This window comes from Helicoverpa zea, chromosome 2 (assembly GCF_022581195.2).
Source record: "Helicoverpa zea isolate HzStark_Cry1AcR chromosome 2, ilHelZeax1.1, whole genome shotgun sequence".
NCBI lineage: Eukaryota > Metazoa > Arthropoda > Insecta > Lepidoptera > Noctuidae > Helicoverpa > Helicoverpa zea.
In genome coordinates, this window is record NC_061453.1 from 1,973,052 (window position 1) to 2,001,040 (window position 27,989).

Consider the following 27,989-nt stretch of genomic DNA (forward strand, 5'->3'; position numbering starts at 1 on the left):
TACTTTTCCCACAGTTGGGCAAAGTGTGACGTCACTGTAGTTTAAGTGGTCGATAGCTGTCGCTGACTCTTGAGTGCAAGGAATGTATGGGAGAAAGTGCTTTTCATTGAATTGTATTGAGTCATTGGTCAATTATTTTGTGTGATACAGATGTCGGTTGGTCTAATTTTATGGCCTCTGATGTGTCAATGGTTAAACTTGTGACATTGTTTGTTTGTTGTGTTTAAATTAATCGTTACAGAATCATTTAACTTTTAAATCAATATTTAAAGAATGACCCTGTAAAGGAGCTCTATTCCACAACACTATTACAATCTATGTTGTAAACATCAGCAAAGAAAAACCTAGATACGTGATCATTCAAAAGAAAAACACACATAGCGTGTATCCTATCTCACCTACTATTGCACAACATAAAACAAAAACAGAACTCAGAACAAAACAAAAGCAAAACAGCAACAAACGGCTCTCAATTCTGTCTTCATCAAACTCATCTTCATATATATTTCCCTATTACGCAATTTCTTTCCCAGAAACTTAATATGGTGTCTCAAAATATGGACCATTTCAGCAACGTGTTGCAACTGCTCACCACCATTTTGCAACGGCGTAATGAAGCTAATGAATCTAGATGCGCGCGCGCAAGTACAAAAATTGTGACGTAACCGTTGCGTCAGTGCGGTTGGTTTTTAGAGAATTACACGGAGATATTAAAATAATGGCGGGTGTAAGTAATGGAGTTAGTTTATCTTAATATCTTTCCTCTTTTTCTATCAATTTAAAATTGCTGTTTTCAGACATTGTACACCCATACCTATGAATGGGTACCTATGTATGGGTGTACCGAAAGTCTTCGGTTTTGATAAAAAGCTTACTTGAATCAAGAAGCTCTTCCCAAGTGATACTTTCACAAACAAGTAAGTTTGGATTTCTATAATAAGTGATATTTTCTACAGATTAAGCTGTAGTTGAATTAAGTCATTCATCATGTTTTGTTGTACCCACAGAATATTTTCCCCATTAGCGTAAGTAATGACAACTTACAAATCGATCTGAGTCAATGACATGAAAATGAAATTGAAAGCCGTGATCGAGCGTGTACTATAGTGCCTTATGATCTTGGAATCCTGAATCTCCTCCGTTTATAAGACGAGGAAAATATGCTTTTAAATCCGTTTGTCGCTGAAACTGTGCTAGACAGATTTCCAAATTGTAGCGTACATATTGATAAGGCTATAATATTCCATGTGCAAATACCTCGGGCAAAGTCACAGGCAGTTATTAGCGTATATTGTTTCAACGAGGTCACAAAAATACACAATTCACTTATATAGATCATACAAGACCAGACCAAAGCCATTCACAACATAGATTAACATAGATAGCACATTAACATTATAGATTTATGCAGTATACCAATTCTGTGTAGCTTTCGTACCAGTCGTGGTCGCCTCGGGCCACGGTCGCCTTTAGCTCAACTTGTACTCTGTGACGTAAATAATGCAGACACGATTATGAATGTAAGTTTTATAGTTCGGTGCGTATGTTCGTGAGACTCGAAGTTTGTATAGGAATCTAGATGAACTGGTTTTTTTTTGGCATCTATGGTGTTAAATTTAGCATCGTTTTGATTTTGTGGCGGTTTTCCGCCATACGCGTTTTTAGGTGCAGCATATCCTTCACCTTTAGTTAATAGACTACCGGTACATATTAATCAAGTACGACTCCTTTATGCCTATTTAAGAAGCCTATTATGTTCCTACAATCGAATTAAAACCTCTGTTCTGAGAGCCGGTAGCTCTACCCACTATTTAATTTGGGTCACTTGAGTTTCAAAGCGTCTTATTTATTCCTAAGATGTCGAAGTATCCACTACTGAATACTACTAACCTCACTGATACCATCTCATCTTCACCATCGTTAAAATCACTAACTTTCCTATCTTAATCAACTCAGAATCCAGTAGAAATCAAGATAAAGAATCCATAATTACCACCATTCACATACAAATAATATTTAAAGGTAACACATAAACTCGGTGCTATAAGACGGCAAATATCTCGAACTTTCTCGAATCCTTTCAAGAGCAATGACATTACACAGTGTGAATTATATTTGCTTATGCAGTTTATTGGTATGAGAAATTTATGTCTGTTGGACCTTGGAAAGTTGGTCTAGTCCACGCAGGTTTAATATCGTGTCTAATAGAAATCTTGCTGTAATGCGTGTACTGGGAATTAAATTTTGAAATAGGCTTATTAGGTTAAGTTTTAGCAATGTCTACCGTAAAGTAGGTTTTATCTGCGTTATAAAGAATCCTTTGGCTAAAATTATGTTAATACCTTTTGCAAACTAGTACGCAAGTATTAAAAGCAGGTGTAAAATAATATAAACTGTTTGCGCAGGAAATCTTTACTCATAAACCAACACTTTCTCATTTAAATCATTACTCAGAATTAACACAAGACAGTAGCCTATCGTTATTACTCATGATTTACACGACACTGCTTACGATATTACCCATAAAGTTCCACCTAACGATGACCACGCCCTTTGGCAAACCAGTACTACATTGTACATCTCGCTGATTGAATAACACTGCCCAACTAGGATCGTAAGCAGTTATGTACGGGTTAGGATATGGTGAAATATCTAACACGCCCTGTTTAGCTAGTTAGCTTATTGATCTCGCTACTATTAGCATTAGAATGGAGTGAAATAGTGTGTTTGGTTTGCAGATAATACGTGTTGGTATTAGGTTGCTATAAATAAGTGAACTGAGATTTTATAGTTTAGTTTACAAGCTTCTAAAGTGGGTCTTATGTAGGGTCAGTTTTTGATAGTATCCAGAAATGTTGCTTTGCATTTCCTAATAAAACATAATGGTTTACCATATCAAACCATTCAACCAAAACATTGTCCTTAAGAATGAGCTTTTTATGGATGACTACAAAAAAATTAAAAAGAAATCTATTAAATAAAAACTTCACTTACCAGGCGGACAATCACACTCGTATCTAAGCTGGTCCAAAGGCGTGCACCTCCCATCATGATGACATGGAGACGGCTCACAAGGAACGTACTCCGCATCACAATCCCTCCCCGTGTACCCAGGCTCACACACACAAGTGTACGACCCGTGTGTGTTGAAGCACCTTCCATGGTGGCAGGGGCCGGAGCCACTAGAGCATTCGACCACATCTTCGGTACATCTGGAGCCGGTGAAGCCAGGAGGACAGGCGCAAGAGTAGCCAGCTGTGGTGGTGTTGTCAGCTACGCAACGCCCTCCGTTTCGACAGGGTTGGGACGCGCAGTGGTCTTCGTGGGAGCATTCGTCACCTGGGAAAGAGATTGAGATTATATAAAGAATAGAAACCAATTTTAAGGTTGCTTAAAATGGTGGATAATCCTAAATATAACACTACTCTTGAACTTGATAGACTACACCTACTACAAGGAATATGACTAACTAGACATTTTTAGGAGCTATTTTGGAATTGTATATTGAGCAAAACTATAAAAAACTATCAGTAGAAGTCCAGAGCAAAAGAAAAATGTAATGATACTTTTAAACATAAGCTTCAACGAACAAAATAAAACCTGTCATATCTTAATGGCTTATGCAAAACACGAACATAATAAGTCATAACCAAGGCTGAGATTGAGAGACACGGCTTTATTCGACTATAAGACACCGACACGAATGATCGAATAGGACCTACAGACATAAACAGCTAATCGAATCCTTCATAAACCATTAAGGACAGCTTCTAAAATCATAATTATCTAATCAGGAATATTAATGAGACAGAAGTGTGTGAATCGCTAAAACATTTGCATTTAAAAGCGCCGATGAGCAGATATTAATCGAACTGATGATTGCGATTCGATGTCGATAAGTTGAAGCCGATTGTTAATCGAGTAATTTAGCCTTCGATTGAAATTTTGGATTTGACATCGTTTTACAATTGAATAGTTTGGAGTTAATTAATTTATTTGCATAAGAATTGGAAGTATCTATGGGCGTTTTTGGAGAAAGCGTGGCACACTTATAAAGAGGCCGATTTTTCATTGATAATTTGAACTAAATTGTGTCAATGATATCAATGCTTGAAATTATGATTCATTCATTGTTATTGCTAATGTTGACCTTTATTAAAAGGCTGATTATAACAACAATAAAGCAAGTCCCAAAATTGTCGATGGTGTCGACCTGACCTCTGAAATTCATCATGTAATAAGAATGTTAGGCTGACTAATAGACGCCTAAACGAAAGAATTCGGTTTGATTGGTGGAACGAGCTCAATTGCTGTTATGGACACTTCTTCGATCCTAATGCAAGTTTAGAAACAAAATGTTTAACGCCTGATAGGTATCTGGCTGTGGTTGTTCTTGCAGGTCTTTTACGACGCCATAAAATAGATACTGCTCTTTCTGTAAATTGATCTGTTAAGTGTTTGAACAGTGCTGGATTTGTTGCAGACTGTTCCATTTTTACGACTGTCAATACCCACATAGTTATCATTATTTGCGGCACAGAAATGTAGAATAGCTTTATTGGTCGTTTCGTCTTTACACTTCGGTAGTTCATCAAGTTAAAATATAACGTTGTCTACACTAACAAATTAATCAACCATACGCATATTTTCCTCCAAAAATTCCACAATCATCAAAGCGGTAGCCGCCTCTAAAACAGTAAACCATCTAATTCATTAGTTGCACAAACAATTGTACGCCATTCGGTCGCATTCACACACCTCACCAAGACTGATATTCAAAAAGTATTACTTGCCACTAGTTATTCAGGAAATGACAAATTGCGGACTTTCTATAAACTTTCACCGACTCCCGTGTGATACGAACGCAGTAATATGTAATTTTCCATATAATCTATTAAAAGTTTTATTCGTTTAATTGAAAATTGTTCTTGATTAGACTCGGAGGTGGTTTCGTCAAGTGCCACTTCCAGTAGACTGTAATTGGTCTTTGCATGCAATGCTACCTGTTTCATTATTTCTAATTCATTTACTTTTTCTAGTGTTTTTTGTTTGTTGTTCTCGTTCATTTTGATGACGTTCGTGAGAGTCGTGACCACATTTCGACAATGAAGCTCAATTACATTAAAAGTTATTACCTTAATTAATACTTATTTTATACTATAAAAACGTTGCTTCAAAATCTCATCTAGGTAAAATAAAAATGTTTCTTTACTCTGATTGCTGTGCAAATGGTTTCAGAAACGCGTTCTATTATACCAAACCAAGATCTACTATAAAAACAAAATTAACGTTTTTTCACTCTTCAACAGAAAATTGGTCTAAAAGACCTTCCACATTTCCACAAAACCGTATTCTAAATCACTCGTCTCACTCATACAAGATTATTGAGCTTCTAAACGTCTGTGCGCGCCATAATTGCTTGCCTTAGATGGCGGCTGCGCTTACGCAGCGGAGGAGTTTTTGCCCAGATTCCCTTCTTATGGTGGCAACTAGCCCATGTAGACTACTGGTTTGGTAAGTGCGATGTGAGTTGTGGCTTTTTTTTGTCTTCAGCATTTTAGAATACTGATTTGGTCTGACTTAAGTATATTTAAAGTTATACAAGTTGACCAACGTGCGCTTTGCTTCGTCGTTAACTTAATTTTATCGGTCACTTTAGTACAAAATGGCACAAGTAATAGCGTACAAAATAAATAAATGATGATCTAAAGTAAACATCTGCCATATCTTTACACTATTATTATCTCTAGTTTACAGTACAAAATGATCAAGACCAAACAAATAAAATTTACTTAATAAGGACCAATAAAAGCTCCACATGAGTTTATTTTTTCTATCAAATATAATAGACTCTCATTAGAAAAAGCTTTATTTCATTTATATTATCCTATTTAGTATAAAAAAAATCACTAGTGACTTGCGCCTTGTAATAAAAGACCCATTTTAACAGTGCCATCTGCTTCTGGTCTTTAAAATATCCCCAATCATATACTAAATGATAGACCGTGATCCTCATAAGAAACAATCTCAGAGAGTCAGGGACAATCAAAACCAATTACGGTACTACTTAAGAAAGACATGCAATTAAAAATACGAAATAATAACAGACGTCCTGTTATTACAAAAATATTGTAGGACCAACTCAAAAATAAACTTTATTTAACCATGGCATCATTCTAACAATTAACGATATTTTATGGCTTTAAACTTTATGATATGAAACGTCATGACGGCAAATAAAAATAGTTGAGACATGACTGGTACTTAGCTTGTGGAGCAAATCCGTAAAAGGATATAAAATATGTAGTTAAGCTACTAAAGAATAAATCGCAGAAACATGTTTACAGTACGAAACAATTATGAAAATAGTTATTGTAACAAATGCAGTCGAGATAACAAAGAATTACAATACACTTAGATATTCAGAAAAACTGATCGTTATAGGAATTCTGTACTACGATTCACGATCGAATAATATTGAAAAAAGCAGAAGATAAGATGTGGATACTAAAAGTATACAATGTCCTACCTACACCCATATCAATTCACATGCAACTTCTGACCGTATTTGAAAACCCAAACTTGAAAGAGAAGATCGGATGCTTTTAAAGTTCACATCTAAACAAAGCGATAAATGTATCACATAATAGACTTTAAGTGCAACAAAATAAGAGTGTAGAGCCTACTAATATTATTAGAGTATTTGAAAGGAAACGACTTTCCAAAATTGACCAGTTACTCCTTCCTAAGGTTACAACATTAAGAGTCCACTGAATCATTACGATAACATAATTCTGAAACGAGTTTTGCTTGAGGCACTGATTGATCAAATTTCGCTTTTAGTTGACCGTCTTTTATGTTCGTAATTTATTTTATGCCAACTGTAATATAAAAATCTTCATCGTTTTAAATGACAGATTTATATTGACTTTTATTGATATCGTTTACGTTTGCGTTTCTGAGTGTATTAAATGTTCCCATATTTTGATGGTGATTCGAGATTTATGAAATTCATATCGTGATTTCTGAATGTTCTTTATTGGGTAATGACAATTTATAGCTTAACTTTAACTGAGTATGTTCGAATAAAGACGAATATTTTTTCCAAGCTTTTGCTCATTTAAGACAACGCTATAATGATAAACGATGCTGATTAATATTTTTATGTACATCCTGGATTTATGCTACAACAACATACCGTTAACGACAAATATGAATTATTATCGACAGCTCACCATTGTGGTCATAACAAAAGCCATAAATGGCGTAGGATAACCACCATAAACGGTGTCTAAGACGATGCCAATTGAAACAAAGATTAAAATCAATTCTTCATGTTCTAGCTGTATTATCTTTACCGTAATTTATAACATAAGTCTTGTATCACAAACACCTGTTTATTAGTCATCAAAATGCGTAACCAATTACGCATAAAGGATGTAAGATACAGACAGACGGACAGACAATTATTGTGATAATATCTAAACCATTTCTGAGGAAGAATATGAAGTGGATAATTGCATAGGTGTGAAGTAAATGGGATTAAGATAATTGAAAATTAAAGTAAAGCAATCCCACAAGAATAAGAAATGACAGCCTATTAGGGACTTCAACCATAAACACGTTTGGTGTTGATTGAAATCCAGGTGCATGGTAAAAAATCCATAAAATTGACAGAATAATACGAAACTGCGTCTTATAATGAATAAGATAATTAGTCTGATACTCCAGAAGTTTATAATTGATATGTGTCCAATTTGATTCCGTAAGACAACACCAATTTTGAACGCAATAAAAGAGACCATCACACTGAGGGTGTATGTTTAATATGACGACTTACACTGCCAGTGTTTAGTGCCTCTATTAAAAAGAAGTCATAAAGAGTGTGAAAATTGGATCAGGAAACTCACCTGTATAGCCCGGCGGACAATCGCATTCGTAAGTGTCAAGTGACGTCAGCCGGCAAGTAGCTCCATTTAAACAGGGAGCTGAATCACAGGCAGCCGGTATACTGATCTCACATAACGATGCGCTGAAGCCCAAAGGACAGTCGCAGGCGAAGGAAGGAGGACCTCCGCTGACTCCTGGCCTGACCCTGCAGGAGCCTCCGTTCTGGCATCGAGGACTAGACTCGCTGTGGCAAGGGTTCAGATGCTGGCAGAACTCGCCCGCGTATCGGGATGTACAGCTGAAACAAAGAAAGGCAATGTTAGTAATGTGAAAATAATACATTGAAATTAACAGATAATTTTTGACGACCTCGATGGCGCAATGTTCACCATGCCGGACAGCCGAACCTGAGGTCCCGGGTTCGATTCCCGGGTAAAGGATTGTCTTATTTTCCAAAATGCTATGAGTAGTGTCAGCAGTATTGTGAAATACCACGGTAAAACACAAAACACTTAAAATGTCTAGATTAACCTAAATAGACATTTTCAAATCCCTACTAGGCAAATAAAGATCTCAGTGAAGCGTTTGATAGCATTAACAAATCGGAATATCCGCTTTCCTCAAGTGAATAATAATCTCAAAGACTGCCACTTTAACCTGTTACTTATCCTTGTAATTTTATACTTTTGAGTCCATTGGCTCCTTTGAGAACAGTAACTCCTACCTTTTGTATATCTGTCCTGATTCATAGAGCTGTAGCCTTTTCTTGAAAGGCTATTTTACTTTTTGGTTTTGTATCCAAACCATTGGACATGTGTGAGGGTTTATGTATATGTGCTACTCTATTTAAAGTGCTAGTATTTATTACTTTGCCTCCGTTGGAGGTCTTTGTAACACACAATGGGTTTGTAAGCTTGGCTTTTTCTATAATTTGAGTGAATGTTATAGGTTTAAGCTTATTTTTATTTGATAAATTTTTGTACGTGTTATTTTCATTATTTATGTTAAAATGGTTATAAAGTTAAATTTCCGCATATCAAGTTACAAATTTTTATTAATTGAACAAAGATGGACGATGTGTCGCGACGCATATTATTGATTTTAAATTCACTTTTAAAAATTCATTATTTGGAACATGAGTTGGTTCTCAAGACCTTGGTATGCATAAATAATTAAAATCTATAAATAAATACTAATAGGGAATCTTTTACGTCAACAAAAAATATTGCATCATATTTTCCATTTTTACCTTTGACCAGACCAGATTGGCATTATTTATTCATTCATAAAAATTCCGAAACCCTGAAGCCTACAGAAATAAACTGGCATAACATATTCGTTGCATTATAAGGCTGACAACACACTAGCGGCTCGTACGTAGGTGCGCAGTCGTGCAGCGCGGGCCGGACGTCTACAATAAATAACGCAGATACGTCGCGAACACGACCACGTGACGTGTGCACGTTCAGCCCTCGCCTTTGTATCGCGTTTGTGCTTTTTTTTGGTTCCAATATTTGTATAAATGAATAAAAAATATTTCTTGGGTACATATTTTTAAGTGTAAATTATGTCTTCATCCTAAACGGGATTAAAACTTGCGTAAGATAGTTTTGAAACAGGTCATTATTTAAAAGGTAAATAAGAGCATTTTTCTTCTGAATTCAAAAATTAGTTTAGACTCTAGAAACGATTAAAGACTAAACAAAAAACAACTTAAGAAGTAAACAACGATTGAAATAGAAATACTAAGAATAAAACAAGCAACATGTATAATGATGGTGTTTTTGCAGATTGCTATAATGTAGGTAATCATGGACCGCTAGCTCATCGTCTAAGAACGCCATTAAGTAATCAATTTCCCTCAGTTATCTCCTACACCTTGCAGAATAAGCAACTTAATACTTTCTATGTTTTTCTTTTATGGCATCAGTATTATGAACTTTTACCTAACCAATCTCACTTGAAAACACCTCTTCTGTGTTTTTTAATTACATCAAAATTCGAATGGCATCGTCATGGTCAACTTGTTCTTATAAGAAAGAAAATAGAACTTTTCTATGTACTAAATGAGAATATGTTTTTGATAGTAAATAACAAAGCAACGGTCCAAAGCATTATTGATATGGGAACTGAGAAATTCTTGACACAATTCAAGCCATTGCACGGAGCTTAAGGTGCACCCAATACGGTCACAGATAAAATAGTCAGAAACCGCCCACGTAAGCAAGAAAATCTTTCCTTAGCAGTAAAAAGGTCGTATTATCATAATCTCACCATAAATTACAATGACATGATAAGTGAACAGAGAATACGCATATTAAATAAATCGTTGTCACTCCCGATATTTATGGACGTGACAGAATTCTGAAAGTGCAGTTTTGACGAGAAGAGTTGCTTGACGTTTTATTAAAAATACAGGATTTTTTGTAGCCACAGGTATTTCATCATCTCGATTTGCATTCTAGATTGATTTAAGATCTGCAATTCAGAATAAATACATAGTGAGATAAACGAAAAATCTTTGCGAAGGAAGTAACGCCCACTTTACTTTTATTATTATATTAGCTTGTATCACAGATAGCAGTCCCGATCTAAATGTACCCACCCACGGGTATGTTAATGTTCCCAACTTTAACGAAGTAAATCTCATTTATTGGTCCGTACCAATACAGACACTTTAAGTGTTGGTGGGAAAATAAACTATATCCAACTACCCATAGACGTTTTACACAAATCGAACATCATAAACCCATATTGGTTCTTTGATTACACATTCGTTCTAAATGGTTTGTGTATTTAATATTGTTTATAATATTTGTAACAATTATAACCTCCAAATTTATTGGCCGTAAACCTCATAAAATGCGTACAGATGTAAAGTTATTTATTTTCTAATAATTATGAATATTAATGTTTTATTAGTTTTGAGTCAACAAGGTTTGATGAATGGTGCAAGCTTATTAGTCGAAGACGAAACGAAACCTCCTGATACTTATAAATCTGAGAAGTTATATGAATAGCGAAAAATATTTTTAGACACAAAACTATCACCAGTAAAATATGCAATAGACTCCAAGGATTTGCTTGAGCAAAATGTTTTGGATCCAAACAATGGATTCCACCAAATACAAATGGCTTTATCGTGATTTCGTTAGGTTGGTGTACTGAAGTGAGGTGAGCTTGTCTGGCGTGGGAGGACGAGCCTGAGCCTGCCCACGCAGTGACCTCGCTAGAGGGTGCATGCACTGGACCTGCAACTCGCAACTTCGATGACGTTGTAGATGTTTCGGAATATATTTGCGAGTTTTGAGATCAAGAAACAAAAATATCTGTATAAGGACAGACTATTGAAATCATAATTAAAAGGGAACTTAACAAGCTAGTTATTTGTTCTATAGCCAATAATGAAAAAATAAAAATAGAGGTGGAAATCATCCCATAAAACCCGCTGAGCTTCCTCGGGTTTCCCACCTCCATTAATTACGACGTCGAAGGAACAATAACACTGTTAGATGACGATGGCCACCGCGCAAAAGATTATCTCTAAAAATTATAACCTGTCTTGAAAATAGGGCTTTTGTTCAGCTAACAAGACTGGGAGCTAAATCTTCATTATAGGGCTAACAATAAATCGTTATTATCGCTGATCTAATTATAGACGTGGATGAAAAAAAGAGATATCGACACGGTAATACGGGGTTTTTATTTGCAATTTCATATGAGCATGGTCGTCTTCGTCGTTTGATAATGACAGACTGTCCTGTTTGTTGACTGATAATTTCAATGTAATTTCGAGCTTATTGTTTTGAGAGGTTTTCTGCACCCAAAACAAAATTGGTCGTCAATGAAATTTTAAAATGCAGCATAGCTTATTATAAACTACCCTATTTATAAACTTAAATTTTCTAAATTCCATTGGTCTTTTACATTTCCAACTTTCTCAACAGCTCCAAACATCGCGACCGCATCTATGTTTGACACACGGCTAGTTGGAAACCGCGCCAGACCAAGGTTGGCTGCGCCGCCATAATTTATAGCTGGCGACAGGAGATCCCGTGTCGCAGCCAGTGCCCGCAATAAATAAATAGTTGCGTGCTTGTTCTATGTTATACGATACGCTGCAACGCTAGTGAACTTTTAAAGGGTTGCACCATTTAATGCTAGTGAGGCGATGAAAGAGTTGGTGCATTTAGATAGGCTGGATTTAAGCTTAGAAGTGTGGAGGATTGTCAAGGAGATAAAAATAAATTGCAATGTGCTTTAGAATTAATTAAGGCAGACATTGCTACTTTGTTTATTATATCTAGGTACTAAAATAAGACAGCTTTAAATGCATCGACATTGAAAAATATTATAATAACCGTCACGTAACACCTGTTCCAAAAATAATTATTTCCAAATGCGTTTGTACCAAATGTAACAGTACCTACTACAGGCGGTACATCATAATTAGCATGGGCACGTATGAATGCATGTATAATATGATTAAACGCGCACAGACGACAAATATTCCGTTGGGTTCGGTTCGTGGAAGCGCGCATAGCATCGCATGTCGTAGTTATCTGATGCGCGCGCTGACGGCCTGCGTGCGCTTAGGCGCACGCGCAAGCCTTGTATCTTGACGTTAAATCGTTTAGCGCTGAAGTGTCATCGATGTGAATGTTATTTTTGGCTGCTGATTAAGATTTTGTATCGGCGGATCTTTCGATTGAGATTTTCAGATTTCTCATCTCCTTTTGCTTTATTTGGGTGTCGTCGTTAAATTTTAAAGGCGGCATCGTCAAGGAGGAAATACGCCAAATATTATCTTCGATTCCGCGAAAAGCTCTGAGCCAGACCCATCATACTGCTCTGTGGTACATAACTAACATGACTTTACGACTACCTTTTTCAAACATATTATACAATTCAAGCAGCGATCCTATTACCGCAGAACTTTTAAGGCGATGGCCGATCCCACAGATCAGCTAGTACTAATCACTTGATACCAATTTGTAACGATAACGGTAACAAGCCGGCTGGACCAGAAAAAGTGTTTTTCTACAAGATTCCCCAGTTTTTTCCTGAGAGAACTGACAGCAGCCGAACCAGTTCAGTTCCTGTCATCATTAGGTGCGTCTGCGCTTCTATGGACATGCCCAGTTATGCGACCCGTAAAGGGCGGAAAAGAAGCAATGTACTCGTGATGTTCAACCGTTTTAATGAATTTTTGTATGGGAATTATGTTAATTGCCATTAATCGTATGAAGGCGTTTGGATTCAGCCGTTCTTTCTCGTTACTGTCATATATAGTCGAATAGCTTTTAGTATTTTGTGAGAATATTGTTTTAAAATATTCATAAACTAATTTTTTTTATGCTCGTGTTGCGGGAAATAATTCACAAAGGCAATATGTAATTGTGCCATATTAACAGAAAATACGAATTAGAACTTTTATATCTTCATCTGGGACAACCGTAAACCAACTATTTTATGATATTGCTATAAGACCATATTCATAACAAGTCAACCTGTTACTCCAAATTAACAGTCTCCTAGAGCCATATAAACTGTTCGTTGAAAAATAAACGAAACCCAATATGGCGGGAGCATAAAACGCACGGTAGCATGCGCCGGCGCAGCGCCATAGCTCATCGGGTGCGCGCGCAACTAAAACATTACATTTCGCTTGTTCAATAAATACTTCTCTTTTCTCCCGGCTTTGTATGCAAATTGTGGTTTCAATGTCTTATTTGTTTTGTGAATGGATTTTTAAAGCTAGTTTACGCTGTGGAGTTAGTCGTTTTGTGGTTGAAGGGAGTATATGGGAATTTTAACAGATTAGATGCAGAATCACTTGGCAGAGATTTTTAAGAAGAATTTTCAAACATTTTGCTTCTATTTTAGCTCCCAAAGAATAATAGCAAAAATGCTAATGTTTTTACACTATTATTTCACCATACATGTGTGTATCATAAAAAACAATTCGTGGACCCAATTCCCACATCGCAGAATGTTAGAACAACACGTGTTGTTAAACATGTGTAAAAATGCTGCCAACGAACGTCGTTCAGATTTCTCCTATTCTCAGAAAGATCTGTTATGTGAGGTCTGGGTACAGAATTAGATTGGCAAAGCTCATTGAGCATTGAATTAATTAAGTTTGCTTGAATTTACATTGCTTCTTCTATAAGTAATTGAACTTGACTTTTGTCACTTGATGCATTATTTTTTGTTTCATTACAAAACAGAAAAGAAACTTCACCAATAGACTTTCCTAAACATCTAATTTCACAAGAAAACCACAAAACTAAGGAAAACACAGCAGAAACTGCAGTAGATCCCTCTAAACCCTTAATTAGCGTAACAACAATTAGAGATACGAACACAAAGGCTGCGGATTGTATCTTGGACTCGGGAGGACCTTCCATTCCTTGTAAATCTTTCAGATAGCGCGCCGCAGACACCGGCCGATAAGAAAGCCCACACGACCCCAGTAATTGACGTAATAAGCTAAAGGTTTTTGAACCCCTATAGCAACTTTATGTCCTAGGATTTAAAATAGATAGGCCCGATGATAGTGCTATATTGTAGCAATAAATTGTCCTATCTGAGTTTCGTGCGAAATATTATTTGATATGGATTATTTTGAAGTTGGAGACGCTGATAGGATATGAATATTTATTTGTACTATCTCACACCATTTCATTATAAATCTGTGATAGTGTAATGGTAATCTTAAGAAGGAAAGCTTTCGTAGTATGTAAAAGTTAATACAATTCTCCCCTCCGGCCATCACCCATCTACAAAACCACCAATCCAGCATTTTGAGCACCATCCAACACAAACTTAGACAGTTCAAGCATCTAGATCGTCTAAATTCAGATCTATGTTAGTACGTGATTGGGCGAACGAGCGACGCAAGCGCAGCGGCGGACGCAATTTGCCGAGAGGCGTGGCCACGGTAGCGAGAGGGGGAAAGGGACACCCGCACCTACACGTAATAGGTAACCTCCGCGCACTCGAATTCTTCAAGTTTTTCTTATAAGGACCAAGATTTATTGTGATGGTGCTGCTAAATGAGATGAGTCTGTGTTTCTTTGATTAGCAAGATATTTTAGACATGTACTTTTTATTGCAAGTTTAACTACAACTAAGTAAATTACTAATGATATAACTATTGATGCAAAGGCTGAACACAATAGAAAAACGGAGGAACTATTTACTCAAAATAATAGACCAGATGACGATGAACTTAATAAACAACATCCAAAAATATAACATGAACTAGTCACACCGACAGAGCACAATTTACCAAGCGCATTAAAGGCAGAGGCGAATGGAACGCAAACAAATAATTCAGATGGTCTATGCTTGCTATCCGGGACAATGCTGAGCCACACAATGAGTGCAGTACTTTGTGCCTCAGGTAAGGCTATTGGTCGGATTTTATATTTAAAGTACCATACAAGTTCTTACAATGCAATCAAGAATAATTTTACGAAATGAGCTTTAATGGCTTTGATTTTAGGTTTATATTGCAAATCGTCTAGTAGATTTTCACTATGATGTTCTAAATTTGTTATTTTTGATTGTTGATTGATTGTCGTCTTTATTAGTTGTAAATTCCAGTAACAAAGTATCCAAAAGTTTATTTGCAACTTGATTTCTCAACGATACAAAAACAAATAAACCCGTTTACATTATTTGTTTAGGCTCAAATCCCGGATTTGGCAGTGCAGTTGGCAATCGTTCTTATAAAAGGTTAGCCAATGTAATAATACCAAAATTCGAGGTAGTTGCGAAATCGTGACTGAACAAACATTTGGCAAATGATAATGACTCAGAAAGGTGATTTGTCCAAGTGTGATGTCGAAAAAGATTGTATTCTATACATTTTAAGAGATTTGGGTCTTGATGATAACATTTATACTGCATTGGATGACGTAGATACTTTTAAAAGCAGTCTTGATTCAAAGATTGAAGATAATGAAACACCTAATGACGGTTATTAATAAAGCGATGATTTAATAAATAATGTCATGATTATGAATTCCTAGGATTCAAACAAGAAACTGAATGAATGGCTATGGAACGGAAAATGCATCATTTAACAATACTAAAACTGACATTTTAACAATCTTAATTATATTAATCTTAATTATATTAATCAGCATAACAAATTGTTTTAGTTTTTTGGGAATTAAGATTCTACAGAATAATATCCTCTTTCGTTTATTTGAAAATCATATTTGCCATTTTTCATTCTTCCATCGTCTTTCAACATCCCAACTTCAGAATCATCATCACCAGTTCAAACGTAATCAAATAGAGATTTTAAACTATTATTTACTGCAGTTAAGATACTCTTAGCATTACAGGTTACAGTATCATCGTGAAGTAATCAGATCGTGCAAGTCATATTTTAATCTTTACATCGGATCATTTGGTTGGCGATAGACAAATAGAGGTTATCTAATACGAGGTTTGGGAGCACTTACTGTTACTTCGTCATGTTTAACTTTTACCTTTATATGGAGTTCAAGATGTGGTTTTACTTTATTAGGATTAATAACTTGTGTGTTGTTCGACGGTTGTAGAGAGTAAACTCATATTTTAAGATTTATATCAGCAATATTTTCATCAGTACCTATAAACACAAGACGACTATCAACTCACATGAAATAAATTACAAAATGTTGGTTAATGGATCAACAAACAAAACACTGTCTACCCTAAAGTGCCTAATGCTCGTACCACAAACTAAAATAAGTCAAGTCGCAAAGGTAAAAAATGTTGATTTGTTTAAATAATTTACAATACGCGCATGTCACAATCCGCGCACGCGTCCGCCGCGCCCGTTCCCACGCGCACCCACACATGCGCACGCGTCGCGCGTCTGTGTGCGTGAGGCGCGCGCAGCTTGCGCTCCCAACTTTCATAGAGTAAAACATAACGCGAGTATAGCTGGACAATGATCTTTGCGAATACAAATTCTGATGCCACCAATAAATTATATCTATTACAATGTTTGCCAAAGACAACTTAACCACTTATACATCGTAATTAACGCCAAAGATGTCGATAAATCACGTCAGATTCTAATATATTTTAATCATAAAAATCTCATTTGAAATTCAAAATTTTACTCAACGAAAGAAAGATATAGCACCGCACGTTTTATATCATCAATCAACTTTTTTTAACCGGTTCCGATCAAGGTCAGCTAAACTGATGATTCCGAAGGTCCTAAACATGTTCTGGACTTTGGCTAGAATCCCTTGTTCTATAGTTTTGATTAAAATTGGATAATGGACAACGAAAATTGATCGTAAAATCTATAATTGTAGGCAACGCTGTGGATGGAGATATTTTTTGCAATGTTTCTTTTATCAAACATGATACAAACACTTGTTAGCAACTTGCTTTCGGATTATTTTTAGATGAACCAAAAAAGTGATAAGATAAATCGTGGACTTACAAAATACCAACAACTCTGTGAAGGCACAGCAATCCCAAATGCCGATGACCTGTCTTAGCATATTTTGTATGTCAACACGTGTGCCAAAGCTGCAATATATCGATCGAAATTATTGCATAGCAACATAACAGGTCGCAAAATCTTCTACCCATTTAAATTCATTTTTTTCACCATCATCGTAAAATCATCTACCATGATTTACGGAATCAAAATGAACATTTGGACTTTTCATATCTCCCAAACATTCACAAATGCCAATTTGATCATCGACCCCATTTTTGTGGTCTGACCTCACAGATGTTATAACATTGTTAACAAAAAGTATCGCATCTGTCGCGTTGATCTTTGTCCCACCCGCAGAATAACATCCGTCGATCCTATTGAGCATACGGCTGCTGACACCAGCAACGTCATCATCAAGGTGATAGCATTGTGCTTTATGAACTACAAATCGGAGGTTATTTAGTTTAATGCCCTTTCTAATGTTGGTACATCATCTATGTATTAGACTGATGATGAGAAATTAAGGATAGTGAAAGAAGCTTCAGACTTGATCCTAAGTTAAAGTTTCGCTATTAAAGACAACGAAGAAATCAAACTGTTTGGTGTACTACTTATGATGAGACCAATTGATTTCCATCTCCCTCCTTCCCAGCAATTAAAAATAAACGTTATCATCATACGAGTACTTATGATCGTGCATCTATTCATCACCCCCTTGCTTCATTATGAGACCAACAATACGGAATTATCTATACACCGGGATCGAGTTACTGCACACACGTGCAATACCCCCTCTCTCCCCTCCACCGTGCGCAGACGCGTCTCCGTGAGATCGGGCGGAAATTTTGCCTCACTGCAGTTTTGTCATGGTCGGTTGTTATGTAAGTAATGTCAAGATGATTGAAGTTTAAGGTTTCATGTGCTGTGCTGTGTTTTACATACGAGTACAGTTAGAAAGCAACTTTATGAGAGTTCAAACTGTAGATAGTTCTGTTGGAACAAGGTTTATAACTGGCACAGTAAATGTAAATACAAATGATGTAAACCTTCGACTAAATATAAAACCACTGCTTATTCTAGATCCATTACATAAAGAGACAGATAGATACAGACACTAATGCCCTTATAAAAGGGCTAACCAATAAAATCATTAAAAGACATCTAAATGCGAAAGATTATGTTCAAATCAACAAACAAAAGACAGTAGAAAATCCCATTAACTCTAATTGCAAGGAGGCATTTTAAAATAGGATCACATTAAATAAAGTAAAAGCAAATTAAATTGTCCAAGTGAATGGAACCAGTGTTCACGTCAGTATCACTTCTGAAGCTATTACAGTCGCCATAGAAATATATAACCTATGCTAATTGTCATTAAGGTCCAGTTATTAATCTCCTGAACGCATCCAATTAACTGACGTAATCGCTGATAATATATGGCTAACTACTTTGCCTGGACTAGTCTCTTAATCTTTATAAGGTTTAATTCGAAGTTTATCTTATGCAAAATGTGCATCGTATCTTTTTATCTATCACCTATTAATAAGTTCTCTAGAATTTGAAGTTTCAAATTATGTTAACTTTTTGAAATTAAGAAAAATTAAAGGTGTCAAAGTAAAGGTACCGTAAAGTAATAGTACCTTCAAAAATATAAACCACATAAACTTGATTGACATCAGCAAGTTCGCACCATCGATCAAAATCATGTTAAAAGTAACCTGAGACATTTTTAAGAGAGGGAGAAATACACTAAATTAATTACAGAACTAAATCAAAATGTAATTGGAGACCTAAAGGTACAGAAACCAGACTGTTCAACATAAACGAAGCAAGATATGAGATCAATCGGATCATTTAACGGCTTGCGAGAACCGCGTCCAAGCCTGAAACGGCAACTACGGTTGGCGCTAGATGCCAGATAACATCTCCAACAGATGTGTGAGGCTGTAATGAGAATCCTTTAATGTTTTAACTGTTTGAAGCGAGAATAACGTCAATGGATAAAGAAAAACATTGCCAGCGAATATTTATGTCTCGAATGAAACAAACACAGATGGTGAAATAAATTGCAGGGATTGCGAACAACACCTTCAAGAGGTACATAAATCAATGTTCAAAACCAAATTAGGACACCCAATAACGCTTCCAGGCAGAGGAAAATTTCAAAATAAATAACAGTCCGTATTTGTTTCGTAACGTTTGATAGCATCGCCGAATAAAAACAAAAGTCTCTCAATTTAAGGTATCAGCTTCGATCAGCATAAATATTAATATAGGCGTAACCATGTCATGTTGCATTTAGGAAAATTAATCATGGTGTTCAATTCTTTTTAAATTTTAATTGTGGACTACATTCGCGTTGCTATTGAGCACATGTTAGCAATTACTTAAGTCAATAGAGGATGCAAGCATGCGATCGTGATAGTGGTGTGACAAACGTATGGCGCGGGCGTCGGCGGCGGCGGCTCGCGGCCTGCCTCGCCCATAAATCTAAAAGCCGGCCCGAAAGGACGCGCGCAACCCTTTATTATACCGAGACATGATTGGCCTCGGGCGCTCGAACCAAACGAATGCACGCTTAGTAACGACCGTCTCGTATCTCTGCGACTTTACTTTCCGAGAGGGTTTTCTTTTTTTGAACCGCGGCGATTAATACCTCAAGTCAAGCGCCAGAGTTCAACGTATCACGCTCAAGGTCGCGGCTAACGGTCGCACAAACCGCGAATACAATAGTCCATGGTTTAGCAACATAATTGTTCCTTCACGATCGCTACGTGCGGCACCGGATTGTAAACAAGACATGTGGGCTCGTGTGCGACGTGCATACTGATAGCCGGGGAAACACGCGACCCTAGCGATTGTAACACTTTTTTGCGATTATCGAATTCCATCTTTTCTATAGTGGGAATCAGATCTATTGGTTGTTGAGTCGTAACAATTGTGTCTACATCAGACGTCGCACCACCGTCAATCATGTACTCACTCGTAAATACCTCTAGAGCACGACCGCTATTGAATGCGGCAACAAGAGAACGAAATGTAAATCGAACATGACATCCGGGTGCGAGTTCAAGCGAGCATCACCGCGGATTCAAAATGGAAACATTCACGGACGCCGCTTAATCTCATATCGAATCAATGAGATTGTTCTGGCGAGCACGCCCGGGGTCGGGTCACCGTGCTAAACGGCGCACCAACTCGAATAACCAACCAGTCGGTAGTTAAAACCATAAGAATACGTGAGTACATTGCTGTCATAACTCGTATACAAACAATTTTGAGTCGTATACCATTGTGATAAGAGTTGCTGAATATTTGCCATTAACACTGCTCGAATGCCGTGAGTCATGCGAACTTTATTTTTAATGAGGTTTAAAGTCAATAAACCTTTATTAAGTTTTTCTCTGTTAGCATCTCTGTGTCATATTTGGAGCTGCTTGCAAACGAGCTTCTGATTGTGCGGAGTAATTGGCAAATATTGAAGGAGCCGGTGTTGACACTGATGTGCTAAGTCAGGATTGAAACGTAATCTGGTCGTATGATGTATGGAGTGGCGGAGAGGCGCACGACGCTCGGATCTGTGCTCCAAATCTAAGTCGTGGTCGCACCGCTCAACCATTATATGCAAATAGTAAAGCCGTTCTTCAGCCTCAAGCCTGGTACGACAGCGTTAACTAATTTGGTATCGACCATAGCTGCGAGCCGCTGCTTTTGTCCAATCACCGCTTAGATCAAGGTGTCATTATAGAAATCGAAACAGCTGACTACATCACAGATAAGTATAAAGTACGGCCATATTATTCTTCAATGCTATGATTTGAAGACAATGAATATCTTATGAAGGTAATCTTGGAATTCCTGTCGCAATGGCGCATTACATTTTACCAGAACACCGTCTCGTCTTCCAAAGCTAGTGACTTGAACCATAGGCAAGCGCTTCTTAAAATAAATAACGATTGGGCAACCGGCGTCACCCTATTGTGACAGAAAGCCACGCTTAAGACGTTAAAACGTTCAAAACAGACGCCTTTTGAATTCACCCAGATTATTTCTGTGAATAATTGAGCAATCTTATTATGTATGTGAGAATGACATGTCGTTTGCGATTTTGTTTTAGAAAGCGAATAAACAGACTGTTTGTATAATGTACAGTAATAAAGACATTTATACGTAAACAGGCGCAGGGCGAAAGCTACATTTATAAGGCGAGATAAGTTTCAAACTAGAAACATTACTTAAAGGAGATTATAGTTTGTTCATAAAGAACAATCTTGAGCAATATATTCGAAATTATATTCAGTTCTAAGCAAAGATTATAAGATCTAACGAACTTGAGTTTATTGCGACAGGTAATGTAATGGTTGGCTGTGAAATTAATTATGGGGGACATAAAAAGGCTGAAACTATTGTCGATTTAAGTGACATGCAAGATCATGGTCACAAAAACAGTGTCTAAATTAGCCTAAAGCATGCAAGAGCAAAAAATTCAAACTCTATTAACAAAATTGGACCGAAATTTTCTTAGACCAAGCTAGTTATTTTAGTTCTTGATCGAAATTCGAACGGTACAGCCTAGGATCCAGGCGGTATTTACGCCTTGGTGGGAAAGAGGTTCGGCTCGCATGGGAGCCCTCGAGGCCTTCGTTCACTCGATTGGGCTCGCGCCACCGCCCCAGGCGCTCCGACCTGGCCTAACCACCGGTTGTTACAACCTTTTTTACATTGGAAACAATGTTAGTAATAATAATGTGTGGTATGATAGAATTGGAATTGGTTTATAATCGATTCCAAATGTGGTTTGAGTTTGTGATTGGTTTCTGGTCTGTGAATGAGGAAGAGATTTGAACAATGTTTTGATCTTGTAATGCTTTGTAATGATGGATTTCTGTTGGCTTTTATTTTTATCCTTAATATTCTGGAATACATTTCAACAGTCAGCTTTGGAGTGTTCATTTGCTATAAGATGTGTCACATAATAAGATATTCTATATCTACTTTTGTTACAAAGTTGTCCAAATTCAGCTCTACTTTTGTGTTTATAAACTCGTGTATTATAGTGAAATAACGAGGTGATACCTCAAGGCATTAAATAAATCATGATTTCGCCACGCGAGCTTAGCATTAGTGTGAATTGGATATTGAACGGAATATTTACTTAAGGTTTGTAGACTATAATTTATGTTGATTTTAAGAAACAAGCCAAAAATATATTCCCAAACTATGAAATGACTTTAATAATTAATGAGCTGATGCTGATAACTTTGGCTAGACTATTTTTAAGACTAATCTGATAAAGATATTTGTTGATAATAATAATGAGAGAGAAATAAATGAGTTCCTTACTGCTGACATCTTATTGGCAAATAGCAGACCAGATACAGGAAATATAAATAAATGTGAACAGTTATCAGAAGCCTAGATAGCCTACAAAATTATAAACGAAGTAGTTTTAGAAGTAGGGCATGAAAAACATGTATTATGCGTTCTTATTAAAGATTCAAATATGCAAGCAAGAAATAGTGGCGATACATACATATGTATACGGCATGTAATATGTTTATTGATGGCGTGTCGTTACTGATATTGTGCATAGTTCTTTACGACGCAGGAAATCTTGGGAACCAGACCATGATTTTAAGATCTGAAGAATTAGTTGGCGTCAATGTTAAAGAAAATTATCATATCACCCACGGCTTCTCAAAATAAATAAACGTAAGTGGCACTAATATGGACGTATTCCATTTAAGATAGTTGTAATATCATTTTATGATTGTGATAAATTCATGATCGATATTAGCTAGATCGCAGTGTGAGATCGAATTTCCATATGCAAAGAATGAAATTAAAAACATTCTTAGAGGAATAACGATATTAAAACTAAACTGAGATGTTGATACACAACAATCAGAATACAAGATTGATTTGTGAATGGATACCTAAAAGTTTTTATGAACGATAGAAGGAGGTGATTTAAAAAATGCAAATTATTTTGTTCCTAGAAGTAGCGTCGATATGAGAACGTTTGGCAATCAAATCATATTTTTATAGCAGGTAACACTATGGCATAAATAAAACATGTTTCACGTCGTGTGATATATTGTCGTATAGGATATTATGTAGATGCTGAATATAAATTTTGCGGTTACCATCTGATTACCTTGATAAAAGTTGTTTTTTTTATTAACTGCATTTTTCGATGAAGATGAACCTTGAAAATAACCTCTGGAAGAAAAAGACATGTTTGCGAGATATAATGTGTTTAGTTGTTACAAATCTAGCACATAAGATTCTTCTAGTAACCTTTATTTTTAAATCAAGTTCTTTCAAAGTAAACACGGTTCTAATATCATCATATCTCGCTAAAGAATCAGTACTTTATTGAAAACCTCCTAAAGCGCTATCACAAATCATATCATTGTCTTCAGCCGCTTGTCTAACATAAACTTCTCTTGCAAACTAAAACAGTATACTCATTACATAAGATTCTAGTTGGTTTTTATCCCTAAATGTGAAAGCATGCGACTTCACCCAAGCATGGGCAGAGGCCGCGGCTACGAGCGGCTCACGTGTAGATGCTATCAAAGATAATGCTATAATATGACGCCCCATCGCCGTTCACATCTTACGGAACCATATTTTTTATTGACAATAATAAATTAATAACGCTTCGACCCTAAAATTAGAAATTACTGTTATATCGTTTATAGCTCAATTATAAAACAGCTTTCGTGTTCTATAAGGAAAAACTACAATTAGACATATCTTTTTTTTTATCTTTTGATAAAATCTTCCAGACACTAACGGCGAGATTAATTCTAGATCAAATAATCGGTAGCAGATCAAAGGCGTATCGACATTGACCTTACCAGCGCGGGCGCAGTACGAATCGATTCAGATCCGACCAATGAGGGCGCGACGATGCTCAAACAGTGCGGCCGATGACCCGAAGCTGGACAATTTGCATACCTAGTTGCATCACCGGTCATAACTAGTTTGATGATAAGATTTGGTCCTCTGATTGTGTGGGAGATAACATAGAGCGACAGTTATTATTATTAGACGCTCTAGATAGGTTGGATGGACTGGAAATACCACATTTTCTATGGTCTTTAATTTTTATGGATTAATTTATGGATATAATGAACTAATCCTAAATGGTAATATAATAGACTAATTTGATAGAAATGAGTTGCAAAATTGATTTACATCAACTGAGGGACAAACAGCAATAAAAACTGCAGATGATGCAAATAAATCAAAACAGAACACAAACCACAAATAGAATGCTAATAGGTGTACAAGGAAACATGATGGCAACGTCAATTTAATATCCCACAGATTTGAAACTGAGGGCTTGTTAAATACTATAGTTAAGCATGATTCATCAAGAGGTAAGACAGAGGTAGTGGGCACCTGCCCGCCCAGCTTTCAACCTGTCATAATTAAAGAAGGTTCATCTCTGTATGGGTAATTAGCTTTATTTGAGAAAATTATATTAATATGGACGCTATTGGTAATTTGAGACGGGAAGATGAAAGCAGAAATTGGGATGTACTTATTACATCAATTATTTATTAAATGGGGTCTTAAGATCAAGACTTACTGTACATAATTAGATATAAAAAAGAGTTACATAAGGTTTATAATGCATTTTGAAAAGAATAAGCATATGTATAAATTCTGAGAACACCAATAGAATAATTTCTTACACAATTATCAAATCCCATATATCTCAGACCCATAGAGCCACCTCAATTACCCACAAATTAAAACTTATGGAATAATCCAATCGTAAAAATCACACACCAATAAAATTCATGGCACCATCCATTTTAGGAGACCAATTTGTGCATCAAACGTGTTCGGAGCGGTAAGGCCTCTAATAGATCACCTTTAATAAAAGCGGATAACGAAAATCAAAGAGTATTCAGATTTCTTTATGGCCTACATCTAATATTTCTTGACAAACGTGTGGTTTCATATTTTTACGACATCGCGAGCTTATGTGAATATTCACGAGTTGGGTTAAAAAGATCCTATGATAAGTCTGGGTTTTGAAGTGATGATATCATTAACTGCTGGGTTTTTACTACTTCAATTTTTACCATACCATCCTTTTAAACATCTAAATTGGATTTCTCATCACATAATCTTCCAGAATTCTTCAACATTTTAGCCTGATCTATGTTAAAGTTTACATCTATATCATCTTTCTTTTTCTTTCTTTTCTTCAAATCCTTGGTAACAATAAAGTCTAACAAGGTGTATAAAAGTGGAACTTCAACCGGTACTGCTACCCGGATATTGTTTACAGCTATGGACAATCACACAGGTTCAGAGATTGCTCTTTGCATCAGTAATCAGTTATTCTAGACTAACATCATGTTGGGCTATTTCTGTTTCAATCGATTTCTAAAACATTCTCCTACTTATTGGTACTCGCCTCTTTAGATCATTCTGTATTAAGGAAATCTTGATTGAATCAAAGCACAGGCTTATCGTCATACTTTTTACGCTCTTGTAATGTCCACGAGTAATTTTCTCGCCTTAAGGAATTAGGGTCTTAATCTGAATTTTAGATAGGTTAAGCCGCTTTGGCCCCTATCAACTATCTCCATTAATTTAATGATACGAGTACAGGCTGTAGTGTCGCTAGTGATGTTTTTTTTTTAATACATAGATATTACATGCACATAATGAAATTGATGTAGCACTATATCTGCGATTAAGAAAAACGCCTCACTAACTTGGTCAGTTATGATTTCATTATCAATTTATGATGCAAATATTTAATGAGCTTAGTATAAAAAATACGGTTCAGAACAGGCATAATTTAGTTGAACATTATGATGTAAATTAGAACATTGGTATTTCGGACACGTCCCACTTGAAAATTAACCTAAATGAAAATTCATGATCAGATTGCCATCGATACAAAATTAAGAATCGAGGTGTCCCATTAAAATAGCTTAAGACAAGTACATACAAAGTATTAATGGAAACTACATTAGTGACAGATAAAGCTGAATGAACTTGAAAGCTTAAACCAACGACATCGACCAATCAGGGCTTGTTCTTAATTCTTCCTGTCCTGTGATTGGTCGAACTCCCGCGCTCATCCTTCGATGCATTCGTTTTTTTAAAGCTGTATTTATTTTAGATTCTTTTTTTAATTTAATACAATTGCGGGGGCTTATTCAAATGAACGGGGTAATCGGTCGTCGGCACCGTATTAACGCTTTTTATGGCGTTTTTTGGTTCAAGTGAGGAGAAAGAGCGTTCCTCTGAAACTTTAGTACCTGACTGCTTGACTTTTGTATTCTTATTTCGTCCTTCAATGATGCGACATTATTCATAGTTTCTAGCAGATACTGCATCATTTTTAGCAGCTCCGTAATTGTGTTAATTACTTTTAAAACATTAATGAAAGTAGTCTCTTAGTTAGATACTATGTTTTGGGTTTTAATATCAAGTATATCTTCCTTTACATGGACACCGGTTATGATTAAAACTTTAAAGACTGCATCACCGCTTTCTTCTTTAACATGCACCAACTTAAGATTGTTGTTTTACCGAAATCTCATTTTAATTTTATTAACATTCAAGCACTGCTTGTGGACGATATCAGGAATACATAATTACTAATGGACATACCTTCAAATTAGAGACCTTTAATATCACGTGGATGTTATTATCTCTTGAAAAAATTTTAATACACAAGACATTCCGTGGACGATTAAAAATTAAGTAGCGTACAATAAATTTTCACTTTTACGATCACGAATATTTTTATAAGTTCGGATTATTTGATGTGGGACCTTTTTGCATAGGACCTTGTTAATATGTTGGAGTTGGCCCACAATTTATGGATAACAAAAAATGTTAATTAATATATGAGCATTTTATTATCTTTACATCTGAAATTGGCTGTCATAAATATTTAAGAAAGAGATTAAATCAAATCTAAAACTTTGTTGGTTCAAAATTCCGAAAATAACCATGAGGGCACATACCTAGCTATAATAACACAAAATATAAACTTACAAATGCTCATTTACAATCAAGACAACCACGAATCGAATAAACATACCATGTTTACAGTACAAGCAACAATATTATGACGCATCGAATCCACACAATCGATTGATACTCCACTCGATGTCATATCGATACCTGCTCAGTTCAAGTCCAAAGAACCATGAACACTTTTTTCCAAAATAAACATCCATCGAATCGATTTGGAACTTCATCTCCGAATGTTTATTTAGTAACAGTCCGTATTAAGAAATCGATTATAATATTAAGACACGCATTCCAAAATGCATCCTTAGGAGTAGATCTTAAAGTTCAAATTTAATTTCTTTAAACTTACAGCCTTGGCCAAAAGTATTGAGCACCCATGACATCTTTCAGTTTTATGCGGAGTATCAAATAGGAATAAAACAAAACGTTTTTTTTATTTGTAATTTACTATTTATTAATTGAAAATTAATATTTTGTGGGTCCACCGTTTGTCTTAATTACAGCAGAAATTCTTTTTGGTAAAGAGCTAACAAGATTTTTACAGTCTTCAGCAGCAATCGCGTTCCATTCTAGGCGCAGGTAGCGTTTCAATTCTTTTCTGTTGTTAATTGTG

At 36.0% G+C, this 27,989-nt stretch overlaps 1 protein-coding gene across 5 annotated transcripts in view; it reads right to left on the reverse strand.

The window, feature by feature from the left end:
- Positions 1-27,989, reverse strand: part of LOC124636369 (neurogenic locus Notch protein) — a 130,217-nt gene that overhangs the window by 40,691 nt on the left and 61,537 nt on the right. For 4 of the 5 annotated variants that reach the window (XM_047172467.1, XM_047172449.1, XM_047172459.1 and 1 more), the window contains exons 3-4: positions 7,911-8,188; positions 2,995-3,339 (exon numbers count right to left, since the gene is read on the reverse strand). In XM_047172467.1, the coding sequence (XP_047028423.1) occupies positions 2,995-3,339; positions 7,911-8,188 (623 nt within the window). The remainder of the gene's footprint in view (positions 1-2,994; positions 3,340-7,910; positions 8,189-27,989) is intronic. The other variant, XM_047172475.1, reaches the window with a different exon arrangement.